Here is a 27,811-nt window from a genome sequence, read left to right as displayed (position 1 = left end):
GGCCACGCGGGAGGAAGGGATGTCATTGCGAAGCAATGCTGCTGTCTCTGGGAGCAAGACAGAGCTAGGAGCCTACATCTGTAGTTGCACAATCAGCAATAGCCCTCTTTTTTCTTGCACCAGGACGTGGCGAGGGCTGTTTGTGGAGCTCCTTTTTCTCCTTCTGTCAGCCGCTCCATTGCTTTGCTTGTGAAACACATGAGGAGCATAGCGGCAGTTAAGAACCTGCTCTTCTCCCCTTCCCTTGCACAGAAAGTCAGCTTGCACTGCGTTTGCTCATGTGCTGGTTCTCGTGAGATCCTTATTGGCTTGCAGCACTCACGCATCTGGCTTGTATTTCCAGGACTTATCCTTCCCGAAGAGCTGGAAGCGCAGCAGGTGGAGAGGGCAGCGGTGCTGAGCGCTTAGGCTGTGTTTAAGCTGGGATGCATGAAAGGGGAGTCTAAGGCAAGTGTGAGTGAGTGTGTCCAGCAGCTTGTGCCTTCCCAGAGGCATGCCCCGCTCCCTTCCTACCCTTTCTGCACCAGCTGCACTGGTTCTCCCTCCCTGCCCCTTCCAGCACCAGCTCCGATGCTGGTGGATGTCACTGGATTCCAACGAGGTGGTAGGAAACTGCCAAGCTCCGGTGAGGATGCTGTGTGCATGCTCCCGTTTCTCAGAAGGAGCTGCGGGGACAGGCAGAGAAGGGGCCTGCTGTCCCCAGAGGAAACTGGGATCTGTTTCGCTCCATTTTTTCTCTGATTGAGCATTCCTGCTCCTTTTGGAGAGGAGATGAAATCCAGATGCTAGTCCTGCTCTTGATTCCTGACGCAAAGATTTCAGTGTGATTAAGCACTTTGGAGAGGCTCACTGTGTGCAGCAGTACAGCTCTGTCATTTACCTGGGAATCCCAGAAAAGCCTGGTCTCATTTTCTTTTCAGTTCTCATTTAGGGGATTTTTAAAAAATATTTCCCCTCCTTGCTCCTCGTTCTGAGAGGATGAGGTTGTTTTCAGATGATCTCTTAAGACAAAAGTCCCTATTGTTTCTATATACCCTTAACTAACATCAAGAACTTAAAAAAAAAAAAAGAAAAAAACAAGCTGTACCAGCTGCACAAACAGCCTAATGCAGACGTAGCACCACAGTTGCTTGGGGCTCAGTATGTGCAGCCTATGGAGTGTTTGCCCGCTGTTTTTCTCCTGCCTGGTGTTAGCACGTATGGGCTGGCTGTGTGAGGCAGGAGCATGGACCAGGGACCCGGAGTGTGTGGGGCTGGCAGGGGCTGGGAGATGGGGGGACGTTTGGTGGGGGAGAGTCCCTGCTTTGTGGAGGTGGAGTTAGGAAACAGGGTGTTAGGGGCTGGAGGAGCAGGTAGAGGGCTTGGGACAGGAGACACAGGCAAGCTTGTGGGTTTGGCCAGCATTTAAGTAGTCATTTACATGTATCCCTCTCCTCCACAAAGCACAGCCCAGCCCAGCTCCAAGCCCAGGTCTTTCAGCCTCCCCTGGCACGGGCGTATTGAAACCAGAGGGGTTTCCAAAGCCTCTGTGTGAGGTTCAAGGGGACAGCTCAAGCTGACCTAAGGATTCACCACTGCCAGGCGGGGAGGTCCCTCCGTGTTTCCCCTCTGTGCTTGTTGCACCTCCTCTCACCAGGAATCTGACTTTTAACAGAGGCCTTTCGTTCAACTCCTCCTGAGCTCCCAGGGCTCAGCTCTTATGGCAGGTTGCAGTATTTCAGGTGCTGCCTGAAAAAGAGGAGGGTAACTTCCCTCGATCTGCTGACCGCACTCCTGAAGGGGTCCGGTACCTGCCGGCCAGGCTTGCAGCGTGAGCGTGTCGTGGCACGTGGTCAGCCTGGCTCCTGCTGCAAGCCCAGGCCCTTCACAAGAGAGCCTGTGCTGAGCATGGTGTTATCCTGCTGGGTGCAGACCCTTGCCCTGCTCTTTACCAAACTGCGTGAGGTTTCGGTTCAAGTCGGTCAAGGTCCCTGTGGATGATGCTCTGCTGCTCATCCTTAATTTAGTCTTAGCCAGAGATTTGCTGAGAGTGCATTTTTGTCCTCATTGTTTTCCTTTTTGACTTGGCCACCTGTATTTCAACAGCACACCTTTTTCTGAACATCCTTCTAGGGCTTTTGGCATTAAAGAGTTCAGGATTTGGGCATGTTGCTTTCTTCACTCTGTAAAGATCCCTGGCAAAACCAGGCATCAGCTTGCTCAGCTGATCTGGCTCCCTTGTGCGTCCAGAGTGGCTCGTGCTGCCTCGTGCTGCGCTCTGGGCCGCTCCGGGCTGCACAGGACCCGGCGAGCAAACCCCACGCGGGGCGGCTCTGCAACCGAGCGTGGCAGCGAACCACTGATTGTGGCTCACTGAGATCTTATAAAGCATATGATGGCAGCTGTATATGTTGTTACATACAGGTACATGTGCATTTAACTATAAATATGTTATTTTTACAACTTTAAGTCAGTTTAGTACTTTCATGTGAGTTAAAACCCTCCACAGATATCCTTTGGGGTCACTACCGTAGTACTGTGGCCTAACACAAAGTTCAGACAGAGTTTACTCTTGGTGTCTTGGGATGCACACAATGCTCCCCTTTGTGTTCTAGTGGCCATACTTTCAGCTGCTGTAGTAATTGCACTAATGAGGTTTCGTCTTTAAGAAAACTGCTGGATTTGCTCCAGAAGAGCACTCAAGAGTTAAAGACTGAATCAGAAGGTTTCCCTGTTAATCTAATCTTGAGCACTGCTGCACTGTTACAGAAAGAATAAAATGCTGATGCTGTGCAGTTAACTGTGCCTGGATATACTCATTGAATAAGGTTAATGGAGAAAAGTTTCTCTCGGGCAGTGGTCTGTGCCATGAGTCCCACTAAGTAGAGCCGTGCAGATAATTGACTTTCAATATGTTGACTGAACTGTAGAATGGAGATGTTTAGGTTTGGGTTCGACAGGGCGTTTCTTTCAGACGTGACTTTGTAACCTGCAGGAAAGGAAGAAGGAGGCAGCAGCTCTGCCTTTAACCTAGGAAAATTCAACAAAGATATGGCAGTCCCTCGATTCTGCTGGATCCTTTTTTTGTTTCAGTGGTGCGAGAAATGGTGCGTGTCCTGTGACTGTCCTGTTCGGGTGCTTTCCCTCCGTTCACGCTTGCAGCTCACAAAGAGGAGTGGGAACCTTCTCCCTCACAGTGGGAAACTGAAGGGTAGGGCGGCTGAGGAAAACGGCGCCGGAGCAGTGTTGGAGCGTTGGTGCGTGGCCCCCGCGACGGGGGCTGCGCCTCCCCGGCGTGCACTGCTGCCTGCTGCGGCGCTGCTAGCACAGCGGCTGCCTGCCATCGCCCTCAGACCCGCTCGGGGCTTGGTTCAACCATCCCAGCTGCAGCCTGAAGTGTGTTTTCAAGGCTTGAGATGAAGTACGACCAAGTGTCTCAGCTCGAACCAGGAGAGTTGGTGCCTGGCATGCTTTGAAATTAACAGGAAAACCAAAAGCCTTGGTTCAGAACGTACTTAAATGTTAATCTCCGTGGAGCATTAAGTCCATGAGTAATTTTAGAACATGTTTCCCGTTTCTGATTTCAATAACAAAAGAAGCAGAGTTTGGTTTTCCTGAATCAGAGGAGTTTACGGGCTTAACTTTCGTCGTTAATTCTGAGAAACAACAGAGGAAATAGAGATATGAATGAGTCCTTCTTCAGTACCAGAATTTCCGGTTTCTGAGTATCTGTTTTTCCAGATGGCTGAAAACTATACAAACTTGATTTTTGTGGGAGCAAACCCGTGGCCCTCAATAAGGAAAACTTGTTTGTGTGCAGAGGAAAAGAGTGTGCAAAGGTTAGTGGTTCTCAGTTTCTGAAAAATTGTACTGAGACAAATGGATCATGAGCACCAACATCTGTGGAACTCACAGCCAGTCTTTTAAAAGATTTGAACAATAAATTCCCAGCATGTTGCCTATGTTGTTGTAATTTGATTATCGTATAGAGACAGCTGATATTCCTGGGTTATAAATAAACATGACTGGAGGAGGAGTCGAACGGTGTAGGAAATACATCCAGTTTGGCTTTTGGTTACATGCTCTTGGAAACTTTCCTAGACTTTTGTCCAATGGTTTGAAGTTAGAGTTGGGAAATGCAAAATGCACTTCATATTTATCACAACAAGAGCTTGGCGACTGTCAACAGTGCTCTGCAAGCAAACACCGGTAGAAAGAGGCACCCTCTTGAGTATGTTGCAATGTAATTTGGAGAGTGCAAAGACAAAGGCAAAGGAGGATGCTTAGTACGCTAGCATGAGAATGCCTTATGAGTTTGGTGTGTGCTTAGGATTCTTTTGGTATATATTTTTAAAAGATGAGATGAAGAACAATAAATTGAGGATCAATATCTTAGTCAGCTTTTCTTTGCTGAGTAGAAATGTCTGGCTTTCTGTCCAATGATGTTCTTTTCTTCCCTTCAATCAATGGAAAGCAGCACTGAGGAAAAGGAGGCATAAAGAAAACACAATGCTGGAAATGCCATTTGTGCCACAAACCTACTCTTTTGCTGCAGACAAGGCAGTAACCTTGTTTTCTTTAGGCTGGCCCCAGACTGTCATGAATCCTGCTTCAGCATACAAGTCTCCATCTTCCTCGGAAGATGGCTCCTTGATTTGCATGTCCAACTTTATTCTGCTGAATGAAAAGCACGCATACAGCTCGTGCAGATGCTGGTGCTCTTTGGGATTGTCTCCTCACCTCCAGGATCCTGAGGCTGGTTATGAGGGCTGGCTTTCAACCAGCAACTAGCTTGCTTTTCCTCAAACGTGACTGATACCAGTCATCGTCTGAAACCCGCTTCACTGTCAGGGAAGCAGGCTCTACAGATGTGTAGAGCTCAGTGTGTCAAGAACATGTTGGAGCTTGAGGTAAAATTACATAGGCTTAGTGCAATACAGTGCTGCCAAAACAAGCAAAGGCGCACGCTGTCCCCAGCAAGGCTGAAGGAGAAGCTCGTGGTGCCTCCAGAGCCCGCCCTGGTCCCTTTGGTCACTAGATGATGGGATTAGACTAACTGCCCCATGTACTCTCCCCACCAACTCAGCCCGATGGCCGAGACCCTTCAACACTTCTGCAATAACCTACCTACAAGGGGAATTTCTTCCCAACTTCTTCACTTAGTATTTAGGCTCTGCTCTTAAAATCTGAGGATTTCTATCCCTTGATGATTTCTTACCCTTCAAAAGGAAGCTGTGATGTTCATGTCAACCTTATCAATGCCTGTACTTCAGAAGTTAAATAATTTTTGAATTTGGTCTGTTGGTTGAAGATTGGGAAAAAAATGTAACAAGACCTCAAGGATATAAAGGACAATATAAAGATACTGTGCCTGTTTATTAGTTAATAAATGGTGATTCTGTTAATAATTACAATTCTAATCAAAATCTCCTTCAGTATATCTTAGCCTGTAAGGGTCTTTAAATACCTGAGCTCCTTCTCATGCAGCATACAAAGCCCTTCACGTTGGCAGCGGAGGACCAGAGCGTCCTCGCAGTGAAGTGCTATGTGTGGAGATTTATGCCAAGGCAAACTGTGCCCCCAGACAATGATGGCAAATGTGAAAGTTTTGAGAAACAAACAGATAAAGAGAGGTCACAGTCCTGAGCCCCAGCATGGGAACAGCTAAGCAGCCTCTCACATCGGAGGGTCAGTGCAGACTTTGTAGCATAATATGGTCAAAGTTGAGTGTTGCACCAACAAGACTGTAAAGTTACACATTGAAAGAGAGAAGTAGGCTCAGTCTTCATTTATGTATCTAAAAGGCAAATGGGTTTGCCTATGGGAGGCATCTGTTAGCTGGCATGGATCATAACCATCTCTTGGCCTTCCCAGACATGGGCTGGGAGATGACACTCATTCTTACCTTTCTTGCCTCTTCCAGGTCTCCTCCTTGGCAGCACAAGGGTAATCTTCCAGATACAGATGTTTGATGTGCTGAGTTGAAAACCAAATTTGATGGAAATTTGGAGACTGCAGTTGAATTCTCCATGGCATTTGATGAAAGCAAATGGACAAAATCCACTTGAGTCTTGAGTCTATTGGTACTGAGTGGTAGCCCTGCTATGAATTTACAGGGAAGAGCTTTCCCAAAAACACCAGAATGATGATTCTTTAAGTGTTATAGAATAAATTGTCAAAAATGCAACATGAAAGTTATGTAGGGATTGAGAAATTTTACAATATCAACAATGTTTTGCAATGGGGTGACATGAAGAGTCACATTAGAGCTGTGGAGGCCTGTTACACATGCCAAGTATATCCGCCAAGTCAGACAGAGATGTGGAGACCAAGAAGTTATTCCCCAGGGACCATGGTTTTATCTTGGACAAAACCATGTATTTTTCTTGGACTATTCTCACTTCCCCAAGATAACCTTACGGGAAGATATAACTACAAAAAAGACTGTCTAGTCTATCAAATCCATTTCTTGAGATACGATACATGAAATAGTATTACTTAGCTATGAGATAAAGTTTAGTGGGCGCAAGTTCAAAGTCTGTGCTGAAATACAGGCGTAAATCTGCGCAGGCGGACTCCCCTTCTCCCAAACCTAGCTGGAAGGGGATCACAGATAACATCTTTTAGAAAGACAGCAAGCAGATGCGGAGGTGTATCTTTAACGTAAGAGGCTCTCGGAGCGCGAGCTGGGGCCAGCCGCCCTGCGCAGCAATTCACGCTGCTGACTGCGGCTCTGCGAGGCACCAGGTCTGGTCTCGGGCAGCAGCCGTTCCCCTCCTGGCCGACACGGGCTGGACCCCAGAGCCCTTGGCTCTGGTGGTTCCCAGAGGCGTGCTCTTTTCTTCAAGGTGTTCTGTTATCCTCTTTTACAGGGGATGTAAGGTGCGGACACTGGCAAGGTTTAACGATGAAAAAAGTAAATAACCAAGATTATAATAAACTATAGGGTAAAGTAAGAGTAATTATGAGTGTTCCAGCTTTGTATTTTGTATTTCGCTTTTACTTCTTTGAGTAGTCTTATGAAAAGAAAATACCCCAAGTTTGCAATGCAGGATTGATGTTGTAATTTTCCCAGTGATTCACCATATAGGCTGCCTTTGTTTGGTAATTTGCTTTACGTGGCAAGAATGTGAACACAGGGAGGCTGTGTGAAGCCAAGAAGCAGTGTAGAGATTTCACTTTGAAGTGCTCCAGCAGTGAATGCGTTAAATGTTTTCATCAGAGGCTCAAAAAAAAAAAAAAAGGTAGTCATATGGTAGCTATGCCAGAAAAAGTTTACTTTATAAAAGAGAGTGAAAAGCCTCTCACACGTAAGAGAGCAGGAAAGACAGACTACACCGGTTCCTTTTTAGCAGTTTTTAATCTTAAAAAGACTGTAACTCTGAGTCGCAGGGGGCAGAGCGCGCTTCAGTGAGACCTCCCTCCCTCCCTCCCAAAACTGCCGGGATCCCCTACTTCCACCCTGAGCAAAGCAGGCGCCTTCGCAAAAGGAGTCGAAGCGTCCCCGCTGCCTCCAGCAGCGCAGGAATAGCCATGTCTACGGGGAAGGTCTGTTGCCTGGTGCTGCTGACCCTAGGGGTGCTGGCGGCGGTTGTTGTGCTCGTGATCATCCTGACTCAGCCCAAGTGTGGTCCTCAGCGCTACCTGCACGGTGCCGTGGCTGCTGACACTGAGACCTGCTCTGTCATCGGCCGGTATGTGCGCGGACCTCTCGGTTTTTCAGGTTACATGTCGCGTATGTCGTGGGCTCAGACGGACAGACAGTACATGTACTAACTACGGGAGTGAGCTGGGTTTCTGCCCCGTCCCTGCTTCTGGGGCTGAGCAGCACTGCTGCTCCCTGAGTGCTCTCCGTCGGCAGTGCAGCAGCTCAGAGAGCAGATGGAGCCCTGCCTCGGTGGCTGATGCTTATTTTCATTATCCAATGTCACAAAAATTTGCAGCTTTGCGAATACTTGGCCTTTTGGAAGGTACAAATATTTAACTTATATAAATGCAAGGTTGTTTTTAAGTGGGGAAGCAGGAAATTAACTGCTTACTTCATGGTGGAAAGTCTGTCAGGTAGGTGGCTTAGAAATAAATGAAGGAAGACACGAGAGGAGCTAGCAGAGAGCTGGGCTTCGGCAGAGGCAAGGCAGGCAGGCTGAGAGGGTAAGGGGACCGGGCATCCCAGCCTTTAGGTGTGTGTTTCTGGAGTGAAGCCTGCAGCAGGTGGGTCTGCTATCAAGACAGACACTCTGTATTGTAAAGCAAAGAGCAGATTTAATTGAAATTCAGCCAGGACAGTATAAGTAGAAAAGACATACTTATATCACTTGGAAGGGAAGATGTAGGTTTAAAACATTCTCTAGCTGCCCAGGTTGTAACATTTCAGTTTGTGCAACAACTTGTCTCTCAAACATTTTGACTCTTATATTATTATTTTACTATTACTGTTACTGCAATTCTTAAATGCTTGTATACATGAAAGTAGAGGGATGGACCTTCACAAGCTACATGTGATGCTGGATGCTCCAGCAATGGATGCTGGAGCTGTGTGCTCTATCTTGTGGCTAAGTAAGGTAAGACATGGTGCCATTAGGCCATGCTTGCCATGTCGCACGTGTGGTTCTTGCAGTATTTGTGAGTAGTTGGAGAAAAGGTACTGTGGCTGCACATATGTCAAGGAATGAGAGGAGATTTTTTTAATGCTAAGCCGCAGGTTACTTCTTCAGAGGGTAGAAGAAGTATCTTTTATATCAGTGTTAATGGAAATGGAGGAAAATATGTTATTGGATTACTCAAAGAGTCTGCTGGGGAAACCACAGCGCTTGTTTTGCAGCTATTGTAATTTTTAACTTGAAGTGGTGTAGAATCAGCTGGAAGGCACTGAAGTGAGAGCCACAGAAATCTGTGATCGGGTTGACAACTGAGAAGCTTTGGCTGGCTGCTGCTGGGCTGTCATCTGTTTCCTTCCCTTCTCCCCGCAAGGAGCTCCACCTGCTTCCATAGCCTCGACCATTGCTGTAGCTGCGCCTCCGGTGCACTTGCTGACAGGGGCTATGGTGTCCCTCCAGTCTGACAGACCACCTTAGATTTCCTACAAATAGTTTGCCAATGATCCCCACAAAATTCTGCTCTTGCTCCAACTTCCCATCACGCATTTTTCCCCCTTTTCCCCAGCCTGGGGCATCTGCACATCACATCCTGCTGCTCCAAATGTATCAGCTCTCTCCTCCGGCCCTGCCAAGCCCCCTGGAGCTCCCCAGCCAACTATTCTCCTCCTTCACCTTGGCTCTACACCACTCACCCTCTGCCCCATGGTTGGCTCTACTCCCCTACTGCCGCATGCTGTCTGCTGCTTTTCCCAGGATCCTTCGCCTCCAGCCATTCTTGGAAACTTTGTGCTTGTTTCATGCTGTCCTTATACCAAAATCCTCTGTTGTTCCCCCATCTTGAGCTGTCTGCTCATGTTCTTGCAATAGATCATAATAAAACGGTTTATAAAAATGTTAATCTGCAACAGGGCTTGTGATCAGAAGCTTTGTGTAATGTTTGCCCTTTTCTTTGTCGTTGTCCCGTTTCTCTCTTTGTCCCCGCTGGCCCACAGTGGTAGTTTGTAAGGAACATTTTTTCTTTGGGAGAAGCTTACTGCGTGCTCTGTACCACACATGATCTTGTTCATTTTCTCCCAGACATTTCTGTGCTGTTATATCTGTATGTCACATTTTAGCTCTTGGCTATTAGGACATGAGAGTCACCACTAAATTAATTCTCATAGCAGTCTGGGAAGTGAGAAAATGATGTTATCTCGTGGTGTTAAACCATGGTTTAACCCCATCCGGCAACTAAGCAGCGCCCAGCCGCTCGCTCGGTCTTCCCCAGTGGGATGGGGGAGAGAACTGGAAGGGTAGAAGTGAGAAAACTCGTGGCTTGAGGTAAAGACAGTTTAATAGGTGAAGCAAAAGCCATGCACACAAGCAAAGCAAAACAAGGAATTCATTCACTGCTTCCCATGGGCCGGCAGGTGCTCAGCCATCCCCAGGAAAGCAGGGCTCCATCACGCGTAATGGTTACTTGGGAAGACAAACGCCATCGCTCTGAACGCCCCCGCTTCCTTCTTCGTCCCCCAGCTTTCTATGCCGAGCATGACTTCATACAGTACGGAATAGCCCTTCGGTCAGTTGGGGTCGGCTGTCCTGGCTGTGTCCTGCTTGGGTGCCACATCAGAGTCGCTTTGACCAGGGTCTCTGCCTTCCAGAGCAGTCTGCGCTGCTTGGGGTACACCTCTCGCTGACCTCCTGTGCGGCTGCGCAGGGGGAGCGCTTCCTCCATAGGTCTTGATGGGAGCACCTGCAGCTGAGGAGCACACAGCAGCCTCCTGCCTAATCTTTGCTGAACAAGATTTTAGCAGCCCATAGGAATCTTGTCACAGCTGTAGCAATAAAATCCAATTTCTCGTAGTAGTCTTAGCCACCAGGCCCTGAGGTCCCCACCTGTGAGCTGCCACTTCCTTTGCCACTTAACTTCAGCAACAGAGAGCTGGGTGAGCCAAGCATCCCCTGAGGCACAACGCTAACTGCTGCCCAGCCAGGCACCTGAGCGTTTCCGACCTTACAACAATGCTGTTGACTTCTGCGGTTCAAAAATAATTAAACTCCCAAAATCATGAGACTTAGGAGAGAGGAAACAAGAAGAAATAGTTTATCTTGGGATTTTCTTTTTCTTACTAAGGACTGTATTTAGGTCTTTTTCTGCAGTTATGCAAACATTTGCAAATTTTTACACTGGCTGCTTGGACTTGGAATGATGTAGAGTTGAGGAGTTGGGTGAGCAGTCATGAATGGCGAGATGCCCAGCGGCACAAGAGCTGAGACCTGTACTGCTGCTCCCGAGGCCCTGCTGGGCCCTTTGCTGCCCGTGCTGCCGCTCTCTCTGATGCCTAAGGGCTGCCTCACCCCCAGCTCTGTGGCTGCTCCCCCGGCACGTACCCATCTCCCTGTGCTGGTGTTTGAGCCTGCGCAGTCACTACATCTGGTCTTCCCATCCTACCAACACAGCACCCTCTCCCCTGCTCCCAAATTGCTCAACCTTGCGGGCTTTCTTCTGCCCACAGCTCAGCCACCTCCCTCCTCTCCCTCTCCTCGGTGCTTGAGGCAGCACACGGCCGCTCTCCTTGCTCATGGTCCAGCCTGGGGAGCACTGAGTACTAAGGATAATAATTGCCTTGTTTTTTCCGTGCCCCAAAGCCACGGCTGTTACCAGATGCAGGTTTTTCGAGGAAGCTGTGCTTAGCCTCTGCAGCTCAGGGTTGGAACAGGCTCAGTTCCGCTCTCATTGCTCAGAAATCACAGGAGAATGAATCTACCAAAACTGGTTCATTCACTGATGACCACACAGGTATGCATTTTTGTATATGTGAAAATAAGTTCAAAAAATTGTATGATCAATATGATCAAAATTTTTAATGATTGGTTTGTTTGGGTTTTTTTCCCAAAGCAAACAACTTGGCCAAATCAGAGTGAATTGTTTGAACTGGAGGCAGGCTACGTCTTTGGCTTTGTACTGGCACACTGCAGAGCCTCCTAACAAATTTTCTAGCAGCGTTTAAAACAAGTACAATAAGGCAAAACAACAAATTTCCTCACTCTAGTTTTTTGGTCGCTGCCGAATGCTTTTAGTGGAAACATACAAAAAGGAAAAGAGCGACCTCCACAGCACCATGGGAAAAAACTGGGCTTGGTGGCTTGGGTAGGGCAGCGCTACAATCCAATGAGAGCCACATGTTGTACTTGAACCTGTCGGCCGGCCTGCCCGCCGCCCTGGTGAGAGCAGGAGTCCTCGCAAGCAGCCCTAAAGGCACAGCGCAGCGAGATTCCGCAGGGCCTGTGTGTCCCCGCGCTCCCCCGTGGCCCCGCAGCCCCTCTCGGCTGGCGCCCTGGGCTGCCCCCGCAGCCCCCTTCGCCCTGCGAAGCCCCGCGCTCCGGGCACCCCGCGCAGGGGATGCTCGGAGGTGCCGGGCGGGCGGGAAGCCAATCGCACTGGTCCTAAAGGCGCCTAAAGCCTTAGAAGCTGAAAGCAGCACCTAATCTCTGACCTACTTATACGTGTTATTCTTTCTTTAATTAAAAAATCTTGTTTCCTTAAAAAAAAAAAAAACAACAAACCACATGCTCTGTGAGTTGTCATTAGCAGTAATGACATTCCTGGGGCATTACATGATGCCGTGTTGGTTTACAATGCTGCTGTTTAAGACAGTTTTTGTGAGCTCCTAATAGAACTTTAAATTTAACTTATTGAGAATAACTGAACTGAACCTCTTGCCCAAAGAGCAATCTTGTCTTTTAACAAGTGGGTTGGTGGGTTGGGGAAAACACCGCAGGGCCTTTGGGTTTCCCTCACGGCTGTGAAGGAACTGTGTAGCTCTGCAATGCCGTAGTAAAGCAGGAGATGGGGGACAGACTCACGGCCCCTGTTTGCTGCTCTTTCTTTTTAGCTGTGCTCAGCTGTCATCTCAGGCTTGGGTTTCCCAGCTCTGGAGATGGTGTTTGTACGTTCTGGGGCTGTGTAAGGTCGGACTTTCTGAAGTCTTTATGCAGCTCTTTGGCTCCCTGCAGAAAGTGGCCACTCTCAGCACACCCCCAGCGTGCCGTCATCCTTGTTGGCAGGTCCTGTGCCAGACTTGCTCTTGGCCATCGGTGCCCAGTTCTCGGTGGTGAACAAGGTCGGGTCTTTTGCTGCGAATGGTTTTGCTGCTGGAGACTGGGGACTGAAAGCAATATTGTGCAGCTGTCTGGTCCAGACAGGGGCCCTGTGCTGGAAGAAAACTTGTCCCTGAATGAAGTGAAACACTTTGATGAAGAGGGATGGGAGGCTAAAAGGAGAGTCAGAGCAGTTTTTAACGCAAGGATGTGGATTTGGTACCAAAGTCCACCTCAGTAATTTGTCCTCATGTCAGGAAGCCATGAGGAGACGGGAGGTGATTGCCCCGGCAGTGAGCAGTACCCAAACTTCACCTCCAGCTCTGAGCCACTTCTTCCCTCCTGGCCATGGAAGAGGCTTTTTCCATCAGCCATGCAAAAAGCTTTATGTTCCCCATGAATGTGCTGTTTGAGCTCTGCCAGCCACTGCTCTGCACCCGTTTGTTTCCCAAACGGCAGAAGCAAGAGCCAACATAAGGCCAGGGAGAGATTTAGGAAAAATGCTCATTCCCAGCAATGGGATTTGTGGGATTTGCTGCAGCGAGGCGAGCTGACCTGACCTGGCCCAGCAGCCATCTCCGATCGCACTTCTCCAGTGCAGCCTAGCATAAACCCTGGGAACTGGCTTCTTCTGAAACGAACGCCTGCCTGGGGGACAGGGTGGTGGGGAGGGTGAGAGTTTAAAGGTCCGAAAATGTCTGCGGTCCTGGGAAGCTCAGTTCTAGGAAGAGAATCTGCTGCAAAAATCCTTTTCAGTGATGGCTCAGCAGCGTTTCTGAAGAATGTTTCTATCCCAAAGGATTTTCTTTCCCTTGTTCTTGTACTTTAACAGTTTTAAATCTGGCAACTGACCCTTTTTTACAGAAAGAGCTGTTGCGGTTGCTCTTCATAAACCTTAAGCAGGCAGCTCCTATATAGTGGGTGGTCTCCTCCCAGCCCCCAGCTTTCTTTAGCAGAAAAAAAAAAAAATCAATATAATTTATATCTCAGCATTTCCAGTGTATTTGAAATGGCTTCAGGGCTCCTTCTAGCCCAGGGCAGAAGAGCAGACGTGTTCTGCAGCCCAGCACAGCCCGTCTTTGCTGGGAGGACTGTGTGAGCAACGTGCCTTCCTGGAAGGGTGAATCCCTGTTTTGCTGCTGCTGGAATGAGGCTTGGTTGTTAACATCCTCTTCTGCTCCTGACTTTAAGGAAATTCCATTAACGGCGAAACCCTAAAGCTGAAACTCAGTGGCAGGAAGGATATAGGACAAAACATGTTGTTATCAGATTTTGTCAGCTGTAGCACTAAGATGTCTCTAGAGAGACCTAGTAAGGTACCACACTTGGACTGAGGGGTCATGTGGCTCTCCAGGGTTTTGCATTGTAATTAAGCTAGTTGTAGCAGAGATCCATATAAAGGAGCAACCTAATGGGACACGCGTACTCTGAGAGTCTAGCTAGCTAATAGAGAGGTAATGGCCCTAAATTCCCCAGGCATCACTTCCAGGGAAGTGGCAGGGCTCTGGCTGAAAGCGGGTGAGCCAGGCGTGGGGAGCCGAGTGTGACAGACCAAGAGCCAGCTCAGAGAGTGTTTTTTGTTGTGTTTCAGTGCTGCCTGTGTGTGTACGTGTGCTGCCTCGTAGCCCATAATCCGGGGGCTCTGAGGAGCACTGTCCCAGGACACTGCAGTGGTCCTTCTCCCCTCCTTCCCAACTTCCTAACATGCTTCCTGGGCCTTCTGCAGGGGTAACTCAGTTTCTCGTGAAGCCCTCGTGTCCTCCCCTTCTACTGTTAGCCATTAAAAATCTTCCGTTTCAGAGAAACACCACCCAGGGACGTTCGTGTGGCGAGAGTCTTACCCTTGCTGCAAGGAGATGAATGGGCAAGCCCGAGCCTCAGGCTCCATTTTCAGAGCTACAGGCAGGGAGCAGCTTGCTGCCAGGAGGCTAAAAGCCGTGCAGACCCCAAACAGAAAGCCCGGTGGTTCCCTACCATTTCTTTTCTCCCCACTTGCCCACATGCCATTTCCTTCCAGGCAGTGGTTCCAAAGGCACTTACAGAAACAAAGGAAAGCCACAGTCAGCGTGCCTGCTGGCAGCATCCCGGTCCCAGCCCCAGCAGGTCCCAGCCCCATCAATGGGCGTAAAATAAACAGCAGTCCTCATACGTGCTCTGTGTTTCTGTCGCAGCCGCTGGTAGCAGTTGCACTCCAGTTAATGAACTGAGCCACTTTCCTTTCTGGCTTAGCCTTATCTAAGCAACATCCCAACCCAAACAGTCAGAAACCTTCCTAGCAAATACCAGCACTGGCTACTGGCGGCTGTGCAAGGAAACCCCGCTCCACCGCCTTTCCACTGCAAGGAAAAGATTTTTTTTACAGCTGTGCTTGAAGGAAGCGTTTGTTGAGACATGTTTCTCTAGCAGAAGCTCATTGCTGTTAACAGCATGAGGCTGCCTTAATGCCTGTATGTTCTTTGGTGTGGCTGTGCCTAGGTAGGAACAGTTGAGGGTTTTTTTTTCCCTGTTTGATTCTTTTTTGTTTGGGTTATTTTTTTGCCTTCGGGGATACAGGGAGGGGATAGGATTTTTGTGCTAATATCAGATAAGCGCAGGAAGGCACATTGTAGGAGCAATGAAGTAAGGCCTGAATTTTGTGCTAATTGACATGCTAAGTCTCAGGATTTTGCGTCTCATGGACCCATCATTCCTGCTTCAGTGGCCCTGTCCTGTTGACCAGCATATGCCTTTTTGTTGGGAACGGTGGGTGAGGAGCTAGAAATCAGTTGTTTGTTCCCAGCATGTGAAAGCTCTCTCCTCTGCCCAGAGCATCCTCCTCCACGTCTGGGAGCTCCTTGCTGTCCCGTTTTGTCAACAGCATTTGTGAGCAGCTGCAGTTCTCTCTGCCCCATCACTCTGCCCAGAGGAAGACCAGCCTCGCACAGGTCTGGCCCCTGGCTGCTCTTTCCTCCTGCAGACTCACTCTTCTTTCCTACTAGTTTTTCTTTCTCACTCCCACAAAGGAAGGCACCTTTCTGCGCTCTCACACTCCACACTGCTGCCAATAGGTTTCTCCAGCTGCTAGATGCTCTTGTCAAGGTGGGGCTGCCCTGCAAGTGCCCCAGGGAGACATTTTCATTTATCATCTCCTCCATTCCGTCATCCCTGGATTTTAACATTGTCTTTTTTCCTCCATTTCCACTGCAGGGACATCCTGAAAAGTGGAGGCACAGCTGTGGATGCTGCCATTGCTGGCTTGATCTGCACCTCGGTGATGAACCCTCAGAGTTCGGGCCTGGGTGGTGGGGTCGTATTTACCATCTATAATGCCAGCACAGGTATGGGCCAGCCCTGGCCTCTCCATGGTGCCCCGTCTCGCTGCAGACACCCAGCTGCCGTGGAGAAGGCAGACTCCTTCATGTTCTTTAGAGCAATTTTTGGAATATAAAAGCTGTGCCCTCTGATCACAAACCATGCTTTTGCATCCGTTACAGGGAGTGCATCTTTTCACAGCAAGAACATGCGGTGGCAAGAGGAAGGAGCTCTGGATTTAAAATGAACTAACTTTGCCTCTCCTTCCCGCTCCAAAGCAATCCCAAATTATATTTCAAGGTCACGTAGCTGGCAGTACAGCAAGGTGTGAGCGGTGCTGCCCGAGGTGCCGCTGGGCTGCCGTGGGCGCGGATGGGCGCAGAGTGAGGCGTGTGTGCTGGCAATGAGCGCAGCAATGTGGGGCTGTCGCTGGCTCAGCTGAGCCCTTGGGCTGGGACTTCGGGGGCTCATCCTGCATCAGCAGCTCAGGCAGCGCCTGCCGACATGGGAGCATCGCACGCTGCCCTCGCCGGCGTGGGCAGGACTCCCTGCAGCGGCGGTGAGAATTCCTGTCCCAGGAGATGATCTTTCCTTCAGAAATGTAAATCTAGCAACCTTCAGGGCCTGCTGGGAAGCCCTTCTGTGTTTGACTTAACCCCTGGTGTTGCATTCTTGCTTTTATGGTTTTTTGTTAACTGCCTTGGCTCCCAAAAGCCCCCAGAGCTTATAGAACTAAATAGTAAAATCAACAATGAACACAATAACAGCATTGTAGTTTTAGAAGCCCCGCCAAGTAGTCTCACAGAGTCACGAGTCTGGAAACGCTTGGGCGTATCTTATGCAATAGCACAATTTGGCAAAACACCTATATTTTTCTTTTTTTCCTTTTCGGCAGAGCTGTGTAACTGTGTCTCCTACCAACAGTCCTCTTCTGCTACCTGAATTAGCCAGCGGCGCAGAGCCGCCGGAGACCACGCGCGGCTCGGGCGCTGGGCACGCTGGGCAGCGCCCTGGGCCCCTGCCGCACAGCTGGCTCCGTGGGCTGCGACGGGAAAAGAGAAAGACAAGGCAGAGAAGGAGGCTCTAATAGCTAGGCCTGAAACACGAGTGTAGTCAAGTGTGTTTTGGGGTTTTGTGTGTTTTGGTTTGTTTTTTTTTTTTTTTTTCAAGCTTCGTGATACATAGAGGGTCTTTAAGTATCCCCGTCCTGCTTACAAACATGGTGGACATGCCTCACCATCACTTGGAAAATGGCCCACCAAGGAGCATGAGGCTCGTGTTAGGTCTCTGACGTGCCCCACCTGTAGAGGAGGTGCAGGAACCTGCAAATCGGATGTGAAGCAGCACGTCCCAGCCCATGTCCCAGGCCCCAGAGCCCTGGGAGGGACCTTAACTGGCTGGAGATAGGCCCTGGCCGTGTCCCTGTACCTTCATTGCCTCTAGGTAGGCACTGCTTGCTTTGCTGTAAATAAAAGCACGGGAGCAAACGACAGTGTGCGCCGACTGCAGCCTGACCGCGCAAGTGTGCTTGACACGTTCGGCAGAAGGCTTCAGGGCAGTTCAGGCCGGTGCCGCGGGCTCTGGGCTAGCAGCCTGTGCGGTGCTCGCGGCTGGCTGGTGTGATGCTCACCTGCTTCAGGAGGATGATGTTACGCATTTCCCCCTTCTCCTTCCTAGGAACAGTCGAGGTGATCGACGCCCGCGAGACAGTCCCACGAGTGTTTCCGCACGATTTGCTGTCTGGCTGCGCTACTGGTTCCTCCATTGGTAAGGACGCAGACCGGGCGGTGGGGGCTGCGTGCCCTCCTGGCGTGCAGCGCACAAAGCTCGGGGCGGGAACTGAGGACCGTGCTGACTTCATCTAAGTTCTGTGTAATTGCTCGCATTTCCTGGATTGATTTTTGCAAGAGTAAGAAAAACGACTAGGTCCGTAAAATTCCTGCTTTGTAGTAACATTGGCAACTTGACCAGTGAGAGGGTGGGGAGCAGAGCATGAGGAGAAATCACTTTGTCATTTCTCTTTATAGTAAGTCTGAATTTCAAGACCAGATTTCCAAAACCACTCATTTCCCAGCAGGTCTTACAGAGAAAAATAAGGTCAATAGCTGCTCAGACTTTCTGGAAATGAAAGAAATCAATCATCTAGTGCGCTTGCCAATGTCTTTACATTGGGGAAGCAACCTGGCAGCATCGGGAGCCGAGTTGCTGGGCTCCAGCTTAGCTCAGCTAGCACCTCGCTCCCATCCGAGGAGGCTCCACGTCCATTTGCTGTTACTGGTTTGGCAACAGGCACTCTTGCTTTAGCAGCACATCTCTCCACATTTCTTGCTGCATTCATTCTCCTTCCCTAGCACATTTTCTTTTGGGGCCTGTCCTAGTTCCTGGAGGAGCTGTTCTGATCCTTGCAAGAAGAGCCTGAAAAGGAATCAGGAGCAACTCTGGTTGTTGGAGGTCTCTGCTCCAACTCCTGCTCAAAGCAGAGTGATGTCAGCGTTAGCTCAGGCTGCTCAGGGCCTGGCCTGTCACATTTTTTAACTTCTCCAAAGATGGAGAGTTTCACAGCTTCACTTGTTCTAGGGTTTGACCAGGCTCTGTACGACTGCCTTTTCTTTTGTGTCCAGCTGCCATCTCCCTTGCTGCAACATGTGCCTGTTGCCTCTTGTGCTGTCACCGTGCACCTCGGAGTCTGGCTCCAGCTTCTCTACACCCCTTCTATTAGGTAGCGGAAGAAATATATGAACAGAAAAAGGAAAGAAAAAAACCCCAAGCCTGCTTGTAGAAGCCTTCGTCCTGCCTGTACAAATCCACACTGCCATTGGCGTGCTTTCAGAGGTGAAACCCACAGGCCAGTGACTTACTGGGTGTCACACTGCTGTTCTGCTCTTCAGGTTCCCGCTGGATTGCTGTACCAGGAGAACTGCGTGGGTATGAAGCAGCCCATAAGCGATATGGCCGCTTACCGTGGAAAGCCCTGTTTGAACCAACCATCAAGCTCCTTTCAGAGCCACTTGTCATCTCCCCGGTTATGGCCAAAATAATGAATCACTCAAAATTCTCCAGTCCAGGAAAAAAACTGTGGTAAGACCCATGAATTAAATTGCAATGTTCCCTCAGCTTCAGACCCTTCCTCCGACATGCTGACATGGAGCACAGGCTGCTGCTGCAGCTTCTGCTCAGTAAATACTTGCTAGGGAGAGGGAGGGAATAACACAAGTGGGTTTTTTAAAACTTTTTTTCTGTCCGCAACTTTTTTTTTTTTTTTGTAATTTAGAGTGGCTTGGCACAGCAAAACTGTCCGCTAAGCAGATCTGCTCATGAGGAGGAGCTGGCTGTATGTGGCCTGCCTCCATCTGTGTGGAAATCATCCCCTGGCAGCAGGGCCCAGACACTCGTTTGGAGAAGCCCCACTGACCTGAGCCAGGGTCAAAGCGTTCGGTCCCGCGGAGGAAAATTTTGTCTGGGGAAACAGTGCCTGGTGCTGTATGTCGCAATCACCGAGAAGAACTTTTCTCCACGTAGACTGTGTGTAGCACTGGCTTGGAAAGTACACAACATGCATAAACCAAACCAGCTTTGGGAAGGAAAAAGAGATTGGCCCTGGGGACAGAAAAAGCACGTGCTGTGAACTGATGGATGTTCTTCTTTAACAGCCCACTGATATGTGACGGTCAAAGGTTTTTGAAACGTGGAGAGACCTTCAGGTGGCCAGCGCTGCAGCAAACACTGCGAACTGTAGCGGAAAACGGAGCTACAGCATTTTATGAGGGACAGATAGGAAAGGCCCTGGTGGAGGACATTAGGAAGGCTGGTAGGTAACAGCTATAGTTAATACCAATAGACAGGCCTTTTCCCGGCAGTTGGCTAACGGTGAGTTGGTACCAGGGGAAAGCCAACGCCTGCCATTTGCTTGCCACTTGGGGTGGCGCCTGGCATGGGAAGGGGCCACCTTTCCCTAGGTCCTATAATTCAGGCCCAGAAGCAGGGCTGAGAGCCAGCTACTGCCCTGGCATTCACCCGTAGTGCTCATGCACTGGCTTCTCCAGCTCCCTTAGGCTTTGTGATGTCCTCGAGTAGATGAGGACACATGAAGACACATGGAGACATTGCTGTGCTTGGTGGAAGAAATTTGGCGTATACAGGGATGGCTCTTTACAAGCTTTACCAAGGCTCTGATGTAGCCAGCCCATAGCACCCAGTAGAAGTTAATGTGCTAATGCCAGCTACCCATCTGGTTTTCTGTTGAAGGGTCCAATATCTCACTGGAGGACCTTCGGGCATACAAAGCAGAGGTGTCCCCAGCTCTGAACATTACCCTGGACAATCGCACCACACTGTTTTCTCCTGGACCGCCCATGGGAGGTGCTGTGCTCATGTTCATCCTCAAGATACTGGAAGGTAAATTCCTAAGGGAAAAGGGCCAGCAAGAGGTTTGCAAAGAGTGTTGCTCTAGAGCAGCAGAAAAAGTAATGGGGAAAAATGGAGCTGACAAGCCGGAATGGGCCCTAAAGCAGCGGTGTGACCGTGCTATGCAGCAGGATGATGAACTGGCTCATTCTTACAGTGGGTCAGCATCACCATAGCTGCTGCAAAGGCCAAAGGATACACGATTTTCCCAAGGCCTCAAGAGGAATTGAAGTCACAGTGGAAGTTAGTACTTGGTTGTTTCTGTGCCCACATGCTGCTAAAGCGTAGGGAAAACTCGATAAGAACTGGGATGGGAAAAGGAGGTTCCTTTCAACTTATTTTTTACAATTCTTGAAAAAACATTGCCTTGGGTCTATTAACAAAGTCATTTCATCCTGCTCCGTAGAGTATAAGCTCCATGAAACGTCACTGGCGACACCCAAGGAGATGGTGGAAGCCTACCATCGCATTGCAGAGGCCCTGAAGTTTGGCAATATGCTAAAACCCTATATGAGTGACCCAGACTTCTCCGAGGCTCAGGTGAGCTGACACGCTGCATAAGGGCAGCCACAGACACCCACAGCACTGGCAGCTGCTTCTACACTGCTGCTTGACAGAGAGGGAGCAGGGAAGTCCATTGCCTGCTTTTTTTTTTTTTTAAACCTGCATTGTCACCGACTGATTTTAGCCTATGTGCTAAGCCCTCGAGCAGGCTGCCTATTGCCCACACTATCCTGCCTGCCAGCACAATGCTACAGTACCAAGCGATGCTCTGACACCCTCCTGCTTTGCAGCCAGGGAAGGAAAGAAAATACTTAGAACTGCCAGTCAAGAGCAATGCTGCTCCGTTGGCCAAGGCAGAGGCAAGATTAAGCCATTTACTTTGTCTGCAGTTTCTGTTCAGCTGTAGGCTGTATCACTTGCCTGATAAAGGATGTGTGCACATGCTCATGCCAACGCTGAGGTGCCCCAGTACTGAGCTTGTTTCTTTTTCCGTGATGGGAGTGGCCTGGGGATTCAGGCCGGGGCTGAATGCTGCTAGTGCAGGTCCCCAGGCTGTGACTATTGGGGCTGGATCCCCCAGGCTTCCTTGTGCCCAAAGACAGACATGCCTGTGCTTTGGTGACACAGGCTCAGTGTCCTTGCTGTGATTGCAGATGACTGTGGAGACCATGCTGTCTGACAAGATTGCTGAGCTTGCCAGAAGCCGAATAGATGACCGCGGTGACCATCCACTCAACCATTACAACTTGTTGGAGTCCATCTACAACCACAGATACAAAAGTAAGGGCACAAGCCACATCTCTGTGCTCGCTGCAGATGGCAGTGCCGTATCCGCCACCAGCACCATCAACTACCCGTGAGTAGCCAAGGGGTTGGTAACTGAGTCACACAGGCCATGTATCAGGTTCCCAGGGTACCCGCAAGGGTTGTTTACCAGAAATGCAAAACCTTTGGCCTTTGCAGATTTCAGCAGTCTCTTACTCGTGAATGCCTTTTTCATGCGACAGCAAAGGTCTTTGAGCATCAGCCCAAAGGAACATCACAATTCACAGATGTAACAACTTGCTGAGCTCTGCTGAGTTTCTGTGAGTTGGGCAAATCCCCACTTGCACTGCTGACAGGGAGCTCATCCCTGGCACCCGCACAGCAGCACAAACACCTTTTGGACACCCTGGCTGGGGCAGCTGCAGGTTGGGAGGAGCCAGAGGTACCCCACAGGGTGCCACGTTCAGTTACTGTCATCCACAGCAGGAGAGCACTGGTCACTGAAAGGCTCCTCCTTTCCCCCCTGCAGGTTTGGCTCCTTTGTGTATTCTAACCAAACCGGGATCATTTTAAATAACGAACTCGCTGATTTCTGCATAGCAAACAGAAGCATTAAACCAGGTAAGCATGCTCACCCTCAAAATTAAACACAAGGCCAGGGGATGGGTACGCAGGCCACGTACAACTGGGCAGGGACTATCTGTAAACTGCAGGTACTCTTTCCTATCCTAGGTCTGGATGAGAGCAAGTTTGCTTCAGACTAACAGAGGATAAAGCCCTGTAGTGTGTCCTGTCTGCTCATATATGCCCTTGCATGGAAACATGGGAGTTTTGGGTTCTGGCCAGGGAAACTAGAGATTAAAAAAAAAAAAAGACAGCTGAGGCTGATCATTGATTGATGGGGAGGGGAGGGAAGAAGTGAAGAAACTACTGCTAAAACAAGCTTGCTGACTTTTTAGGCTCACCTATGAAAAAGTATATAGGTGCATGCACAATCAAATCAGTAATACTACAGGCTTACACTGAGTTCTGTAATGCAGCAGTGGTGATGCAGAGACACTGCTTTGTGAAATAAGCTATCCCTGATGCAATCTCCCTTGGGTCTGCCATGAGAGAGGACATCAGTACTGCAATGGCAGGATTGCTGCTAATGGTTCCTCAGCTGGGTTGAATGAGCTGCAGCAAGTCCTGAATGCTTGGAGGATGCCCTGCACCAAGAGATGCTTCCTGTTTAGCCTGTGCCAGAAAGGTCCAGTTTCTTGTGAGCTGGGGTCTCAGCACGAAGAAGCTAGTTTTCTGGAAGACTTGAGCTTCTTGAGGAATGAGCAGCAGCTTGGTTTTCCATGGGGAATGCAAGAAGGGTGAGGTAGATAAACTTGTGTGTCGCTCTAACCCCTTTAACAACCACATGGGAGGAATAATACTCTCTGCCTCTGCTCTAGGAGAGAAGCCTCCCTCAGCAATGGTGCCTTCCATTCTCATCTCCAAGACAGGAGACATGCTGGTGATCGGAGGAGCCGGCGGGGCCTGGATTATCAGTGCTACTGCTATGGTGAGTGAGCAGGTACCGCACAGTAACGCATTCCACTGAGCAAGGGGAGCACACACTGTCCCGAACAAAAGGAATTGCTTTGCTGCTGCTAGTACTGCTACGTGGAAGGCAGCAGTGAAGAGGGCATGCTGCAGGCTCAGTCTGTCCTCACCTTCTTGCCTCTAGCATTTCTGTGGCAAGTGCCATCTGCCTCTCTCAATTCTTTTTTGACAGGGAAGAAGTTAGAATAATCAAATAGCAAGTTAAGGGAGTTATTAGGAAGAGAGGTATTACCCAAAACCTTGGGCCCCCAAAAATAAACTGATAAGTTATGTGATGGAAAGAACAAGAAAAACAGAAAACCACCACCACACAGAGTAACAAATCTTAACGAAAAAGAGCTTGCCGATGCATGAAGTCTAACAAACATCTTGTTCAGCAATCAAGAAATAAAAACAGATAAGGCCACAAAAGGAAAAAGAGGACTTTTTTTTCTTCCTCTTTCTACAACTGGAGAGAAGCATGGGAAAGAGTCCATGCTAGGACCTGATCTGAAAACAGAAAGAACAACCGTCAATAGAAGGATACCAAATCCATCAGTAGCTATTGAACTCAAGGACACCCCTCTGGCTCAGCGGAAGCATTCTGGGAAGTATCACTATGTGCTCACCCTGTTCTTATACGCGCCCTGAGCATCTCGTATAGGTCACCATGAAGACAGGAAACCAGGCTAGTAGGACTTACGGTCTGACGCAGTGCAGCCTCTCTTACGGTCCAGCTTTGCACCATCCTGCAGGCAGGATTTGCAGTAGAGCTGCTCTGGCTTAACACCGCTGCAGAGGATGGCAGCCTGTGACCCAGGTTCTTATTCAATACCTGCAGTCAGTCAGTGTGGGATTTGTTTCATTGCAGGCGATTATAAACAAGCTGTGGTTTGGCTACGACTTGGAACGTGCCATTTCAGCTCCCATCATGCATACTGAAGGTGCCAATGTCCTGTTTGAGGAACACTTCAGCGAGGTGAGTGGCCTTGCTTGGATCTTCTTGTCTTCTCCTTTTGGTGAGAAGGAGATTGCTTCTGTAACTCTCCTGAATAATCTGTATTTTGCTTCTAGTTAACCTCCTTCTTGCTTAAATCTCACTTTCTCAACCTGAGCCCACAAACACAAACTTCATTTTCACACCTGGCAATGCTAAGCCCTCAGGGCCCTGCCCCGCTCACTCCATTTCGTCTTCTCTCCCCCCTACAGGAGGTTAGGAGCAGCCTGCTGGAAAGAGGACATAAAGAAAAGAAAGTTATGTTTGCAATGAATGTTGTGCAGGGAATTTCCAAGGAAGGAAAATGCATCTCTGCTTACTCTGATAAAAGGAAGCTGGGGAAGTCAGCTGGATATTAGCATGAAATGCCATCACAACTCACAAAACCACAGGAGATAACTAGATTCAGAACACACTTTGGCCTGGACATGCCACTATTGCCTGTCCCCATCAGGATGCCTACTAGAGTATGGGCAAAACTTGTGATTGCACCTAATTCCAGTGGACTGCACGTCACCCTGAGGCAATACAAGGACAGGTCAGCCAGCCCTGTTTAGAGCTACTGCCTCCATTACTTATGTGATATACAGAAAAACATATTTCTTGAGCATATCAGCTATTCAGAATAAGAGAATACAAAGTGGGAAAGGAAAATTGGTCCAAAACCCACTGGGAACACTGTGAAATGACCCAGCTGTATCTTCCATTCCTGCTAGAGAGTCTCAGTTAAGAGCAGAATTGGTTTCTTTCAGGCTGTTGCCACAATAAGCTTATTATTACTGGGGCTCAGCGATGTGAAATAAGTAATTATTTTGGTTATGAGGATTACCATAAGTGTCTGTAGGGTCAGGATTTTAAAATCTTAAGCATCCAGGCTTAGAGGGTGCATTTGGAAAGGGAAGAAAGCAAAACGCCACACTCCGCCTCTCGGTTTTCCCATCCAAAGCAGCCCCACTTTTCCCAAAGGCGGCAGATGAAATCAGGGCGTCGCAGCACGAGTCTGCTGCCCTGCTGCTCTCTGCCTTGAGGATGCAAAGGACGCCACAAGCTCAGAGTAACTGCGCCGAAGCTTCCCTCAACCCTGCACGCTGGTGACTTTGAGAATAAGCCTCCCATGGGACAATGTGAATTCCCTGCTTCTGGGATGGACAGGCTTCAGCTTAGCTCCCTGGGGGCACCTCTCCCTGTGGCCAGAGGAGTCCCAGTCTGTGCCAGTTCTCCCTCCTCAGTGTCTGCAGAAGACAAGTCGTTTGGGAAGGCAGGTAAGGATTGCAGTGGAAGAGCTGTTGGTTTTGGAAGCGTTGTAACTTTCTTCAAAATACAAAGGATACATGATCAGAAGACTTCACTTGTAGCCATGAGCTCGGCCTGGCCAGGCGAACGCGAGGACTGCTGAGAAGTGATGCAGCACTCTCAGACATTAGCAGAATACTTTTCTCCCATAGGCTAAGGACCTGTTCCAACTCCCTGTTTACCACAGCTAGGCTCTAGGGTTCCCTTAAGATCACAAGGAGGAAACTGTAGGGCCACTTAAGAACTATCACAGAGAGAAAACTTCGGGAGGAAGGACCTGAACTCGTGCACCTGGATGCAAAAGGTCCATAACCTTGCCCTGCTCAAGATGGCCAAGAGAATCAAACATTTAAGAAAAAAAACCCAACAACCTCAAACCCCCCCAAAGCTCTTCTCAAATACCCAGGGGCAAGCTCCCATGATCCCCAACAACTCCATTTTCTGAAAGCTCCTGAGCCGTACTTCCCTATGGGCACAGACAGTATTGCGTGCGTTTCTGAAAGTGCGGCCAAACCAGAGCAGGGCACTAGCAGAGCCCTCCCCTTCCTACGTTAGCTCTCCCCTCACACACAGCCGTGGTACTCCTAATAAAATCCCTCTGTAAATACCACAACAAGTATTTGATCACATGCTATTAAAAAAACCAAACCAAAACAAGGCCATCCGCACAGACCCTTGCAAACAAGGCCAGATAGGTTTTAAGTCTACGTTCTTGCCCGTGAAGTCTGTCCAATAAAGCCACCGACTTGTTGAAATCGCAGCCGTGACTTGCATTTTAATGATGGTCTGAGTGAAGCTAACTAGAGCCAGACATGTGTTTTCCTTCAGAAGTTGTACGCTAAGGACTATAATATGACCACAGCTGTATCAGAGCTTAATGAAAAAAATATTCCTCAGTTACCAGATCATAACCGCAAGCACTTAATCACGCATCTGGAAGACAAGTTACTTATGCAGAGCCAGCTCCGTGCACTGCCCCCCGCTTCCTCCTCCGAGTGGAATTCCTGCTAAACCCCCCCGTTCAGGAAGGACTCATGGCTTCTCCATCGGAGCTGCTTACTGAAGCCGTGGACGTGGCACAGCACCCTGTTAGACAGCGTTACAGTACTGCGGAATGGGACCAGAGAAAGGGAATAGGCCTGAAGTCTGAGGAGGGGCAGCATTTATGTTCATTTGGAAGGGGTTTTTGGTAGTCATATTCAATGTACATAATTTGCTGAAGTTTTCTATTTTCATTAACTCCCTTACCTCAGCTACCTGCTCCTGCGTGCGTTGGTTCTAGTGTCAGAAATGACACCCCAACCGCAGAGTTGTCCCAGGGGAAGCACTTAGGGCACCAGCCGCCACCTGCAGCTCCCATTTCGGGACCAGACAGATTAACTAGCCTGGATGCTGGCTTTAGCAAGTTCTGTAGCTATTTCTAGCTAACCCGACTGAGCTTAGAGATTACAAAAAGCAACCGAGAATGGCACTGGCCGGAGCCAGGGCGAGCCGTTCTTGCTCCCCGTTAGGCTTCAGGGCAGCCTTCAGCAGTGCCCTGGGCCATACTCTATTAGGTTTCAATAGTAGAAAATCCAAGTCACCAAGTAACCAAGCCTCCAGTTCCCTTCACTTCTGACATACCTTAGGGTAAAGCACACCTCAGGAATCCAGCCTATCTCCTTTCCACTGCAGTAGTATCACAGCTGCTTCCCACCACGAAGACATGGGAATATTATCTGTAGCCCGGCGCTCACTGCAATTTAACTACTTTGCTACTAACATTGAAACTGAGTCAATTAAGCAGTTTTAAAACCCATCGCAGCTTTAATTTGCAAGACAGAAAGGAATGAGAGTGCAGATCTCTCACTGCGGCAGAGACTTCCAGTCCTGGAGTCCTCACTAGCGAAACACCTGGTGAAGCTGAGACGTCGTACCTCCCGTAGCACCTCCGCTCTTGCCCTGCCACCTCCTCACCGCTGCCGAAATGTGCGTGGGTCAAGAGCCTCCCGGTTCGTTCTCTCCCCATTCAGGCTCATGCCAACAGGAGAGCATTATTTTTGTACTTAGTCAACTTACACGGACTTTTAAAGCATCACTGTACAGAGGCTGCTCTATTTTCCAATGAAGTCTTTAAATTATATTTTTAATAAAGTGTTTTTAAACCTGTCTGGGAATTTCTCCTCTAAAACTGTTGCCTAGCCTAACACACGAGCAGTTGTTTGAGAGAGGACTTGCACGCGGGTGTTTCCAGCAGTAACGGTTGTTCCTCCTGGAGCCTCGGTGCGCCACCGGCGAGACTGGAGAACCGTGCGAAGACTGCGCGTGCCGCTTGGCTCCCGCCGCT

General features: G+C 49.2%; 1 protein-coding gene across 1 annotated transcript; it reads left to right on the top strand.

Moving 5' to 3' along the window:
* The first annotated feature begins 7,309 nt into the window (after positions 1-7,309).
* GGT5 (gamma-glutamyltransferase 5) lies at positions 7,310-27,633 on the top strand. The gene is made up of 12 exons (XM_082325518.1): positions 7,310-7,673; positions 15,846-15,976; positions 17,628-17,717; positions 18,839-19,028; positions 19,601-19,758; positions 20,196-20,345; positions 20,761-20,894; positions 21,512-21,714; positions 22,153-22,244; positions 23,066-23,175; positions 24,067-24,174; positions 24,405-27,633. Exons 1-12 carry the CDS (start codon positions 7,513-7,515, stop codon positions 24,549-24,551), a joined length of 1,674 nt encoding a protein of 557 aa, XP_082181644.1. The 5' UTR covers positions 7,310-7,512; the 3' UTR covers positions 24,552-27,633.
* Positions 27,634-27,811: the final 178 nt, after the last annotated feature.

Source organism: Platalea leucorodia (assembly GCF_965183815.1).
Source record: "Platalea leucorodia genome assembly, chromosome: 12".
Classification (NCBI taxonomy): domain Eukaryota; kingdom Metazoa; phylum Chordata; class Aves; order Pelecaniformes; family Threskiornithidae; genus Platalea; species Platalea leucorodia.
This window is presented reverse-complemented; position numbering and strand designations above follow the sequence as displayed.

Bases quoted from the DNA above. Each gene is read 5' to 3' on its own strand.
- GGT5 (XM_082325518.1), top strand. From the start codon at position 7,513: ATGTCTACGGGGAAGGTCTGTTGCCTGGTGCTGCTGACCCTAGGGGTG. The intron at 7,674-15,845 runs GTATGTGCGCGG...TTTCCACTGCAG, and splicing joins ACCTGCTCTGTCATCGGCCG to GGACATCCTGAAAAGTGGAG. The intron at 19,029-19,600 runs GTAAGACCCATG...CTTCTTTAACAG, and splicing joins AGTCCAGGAAAAAAACTGTG to CCCACTGATATGTGACGGTC.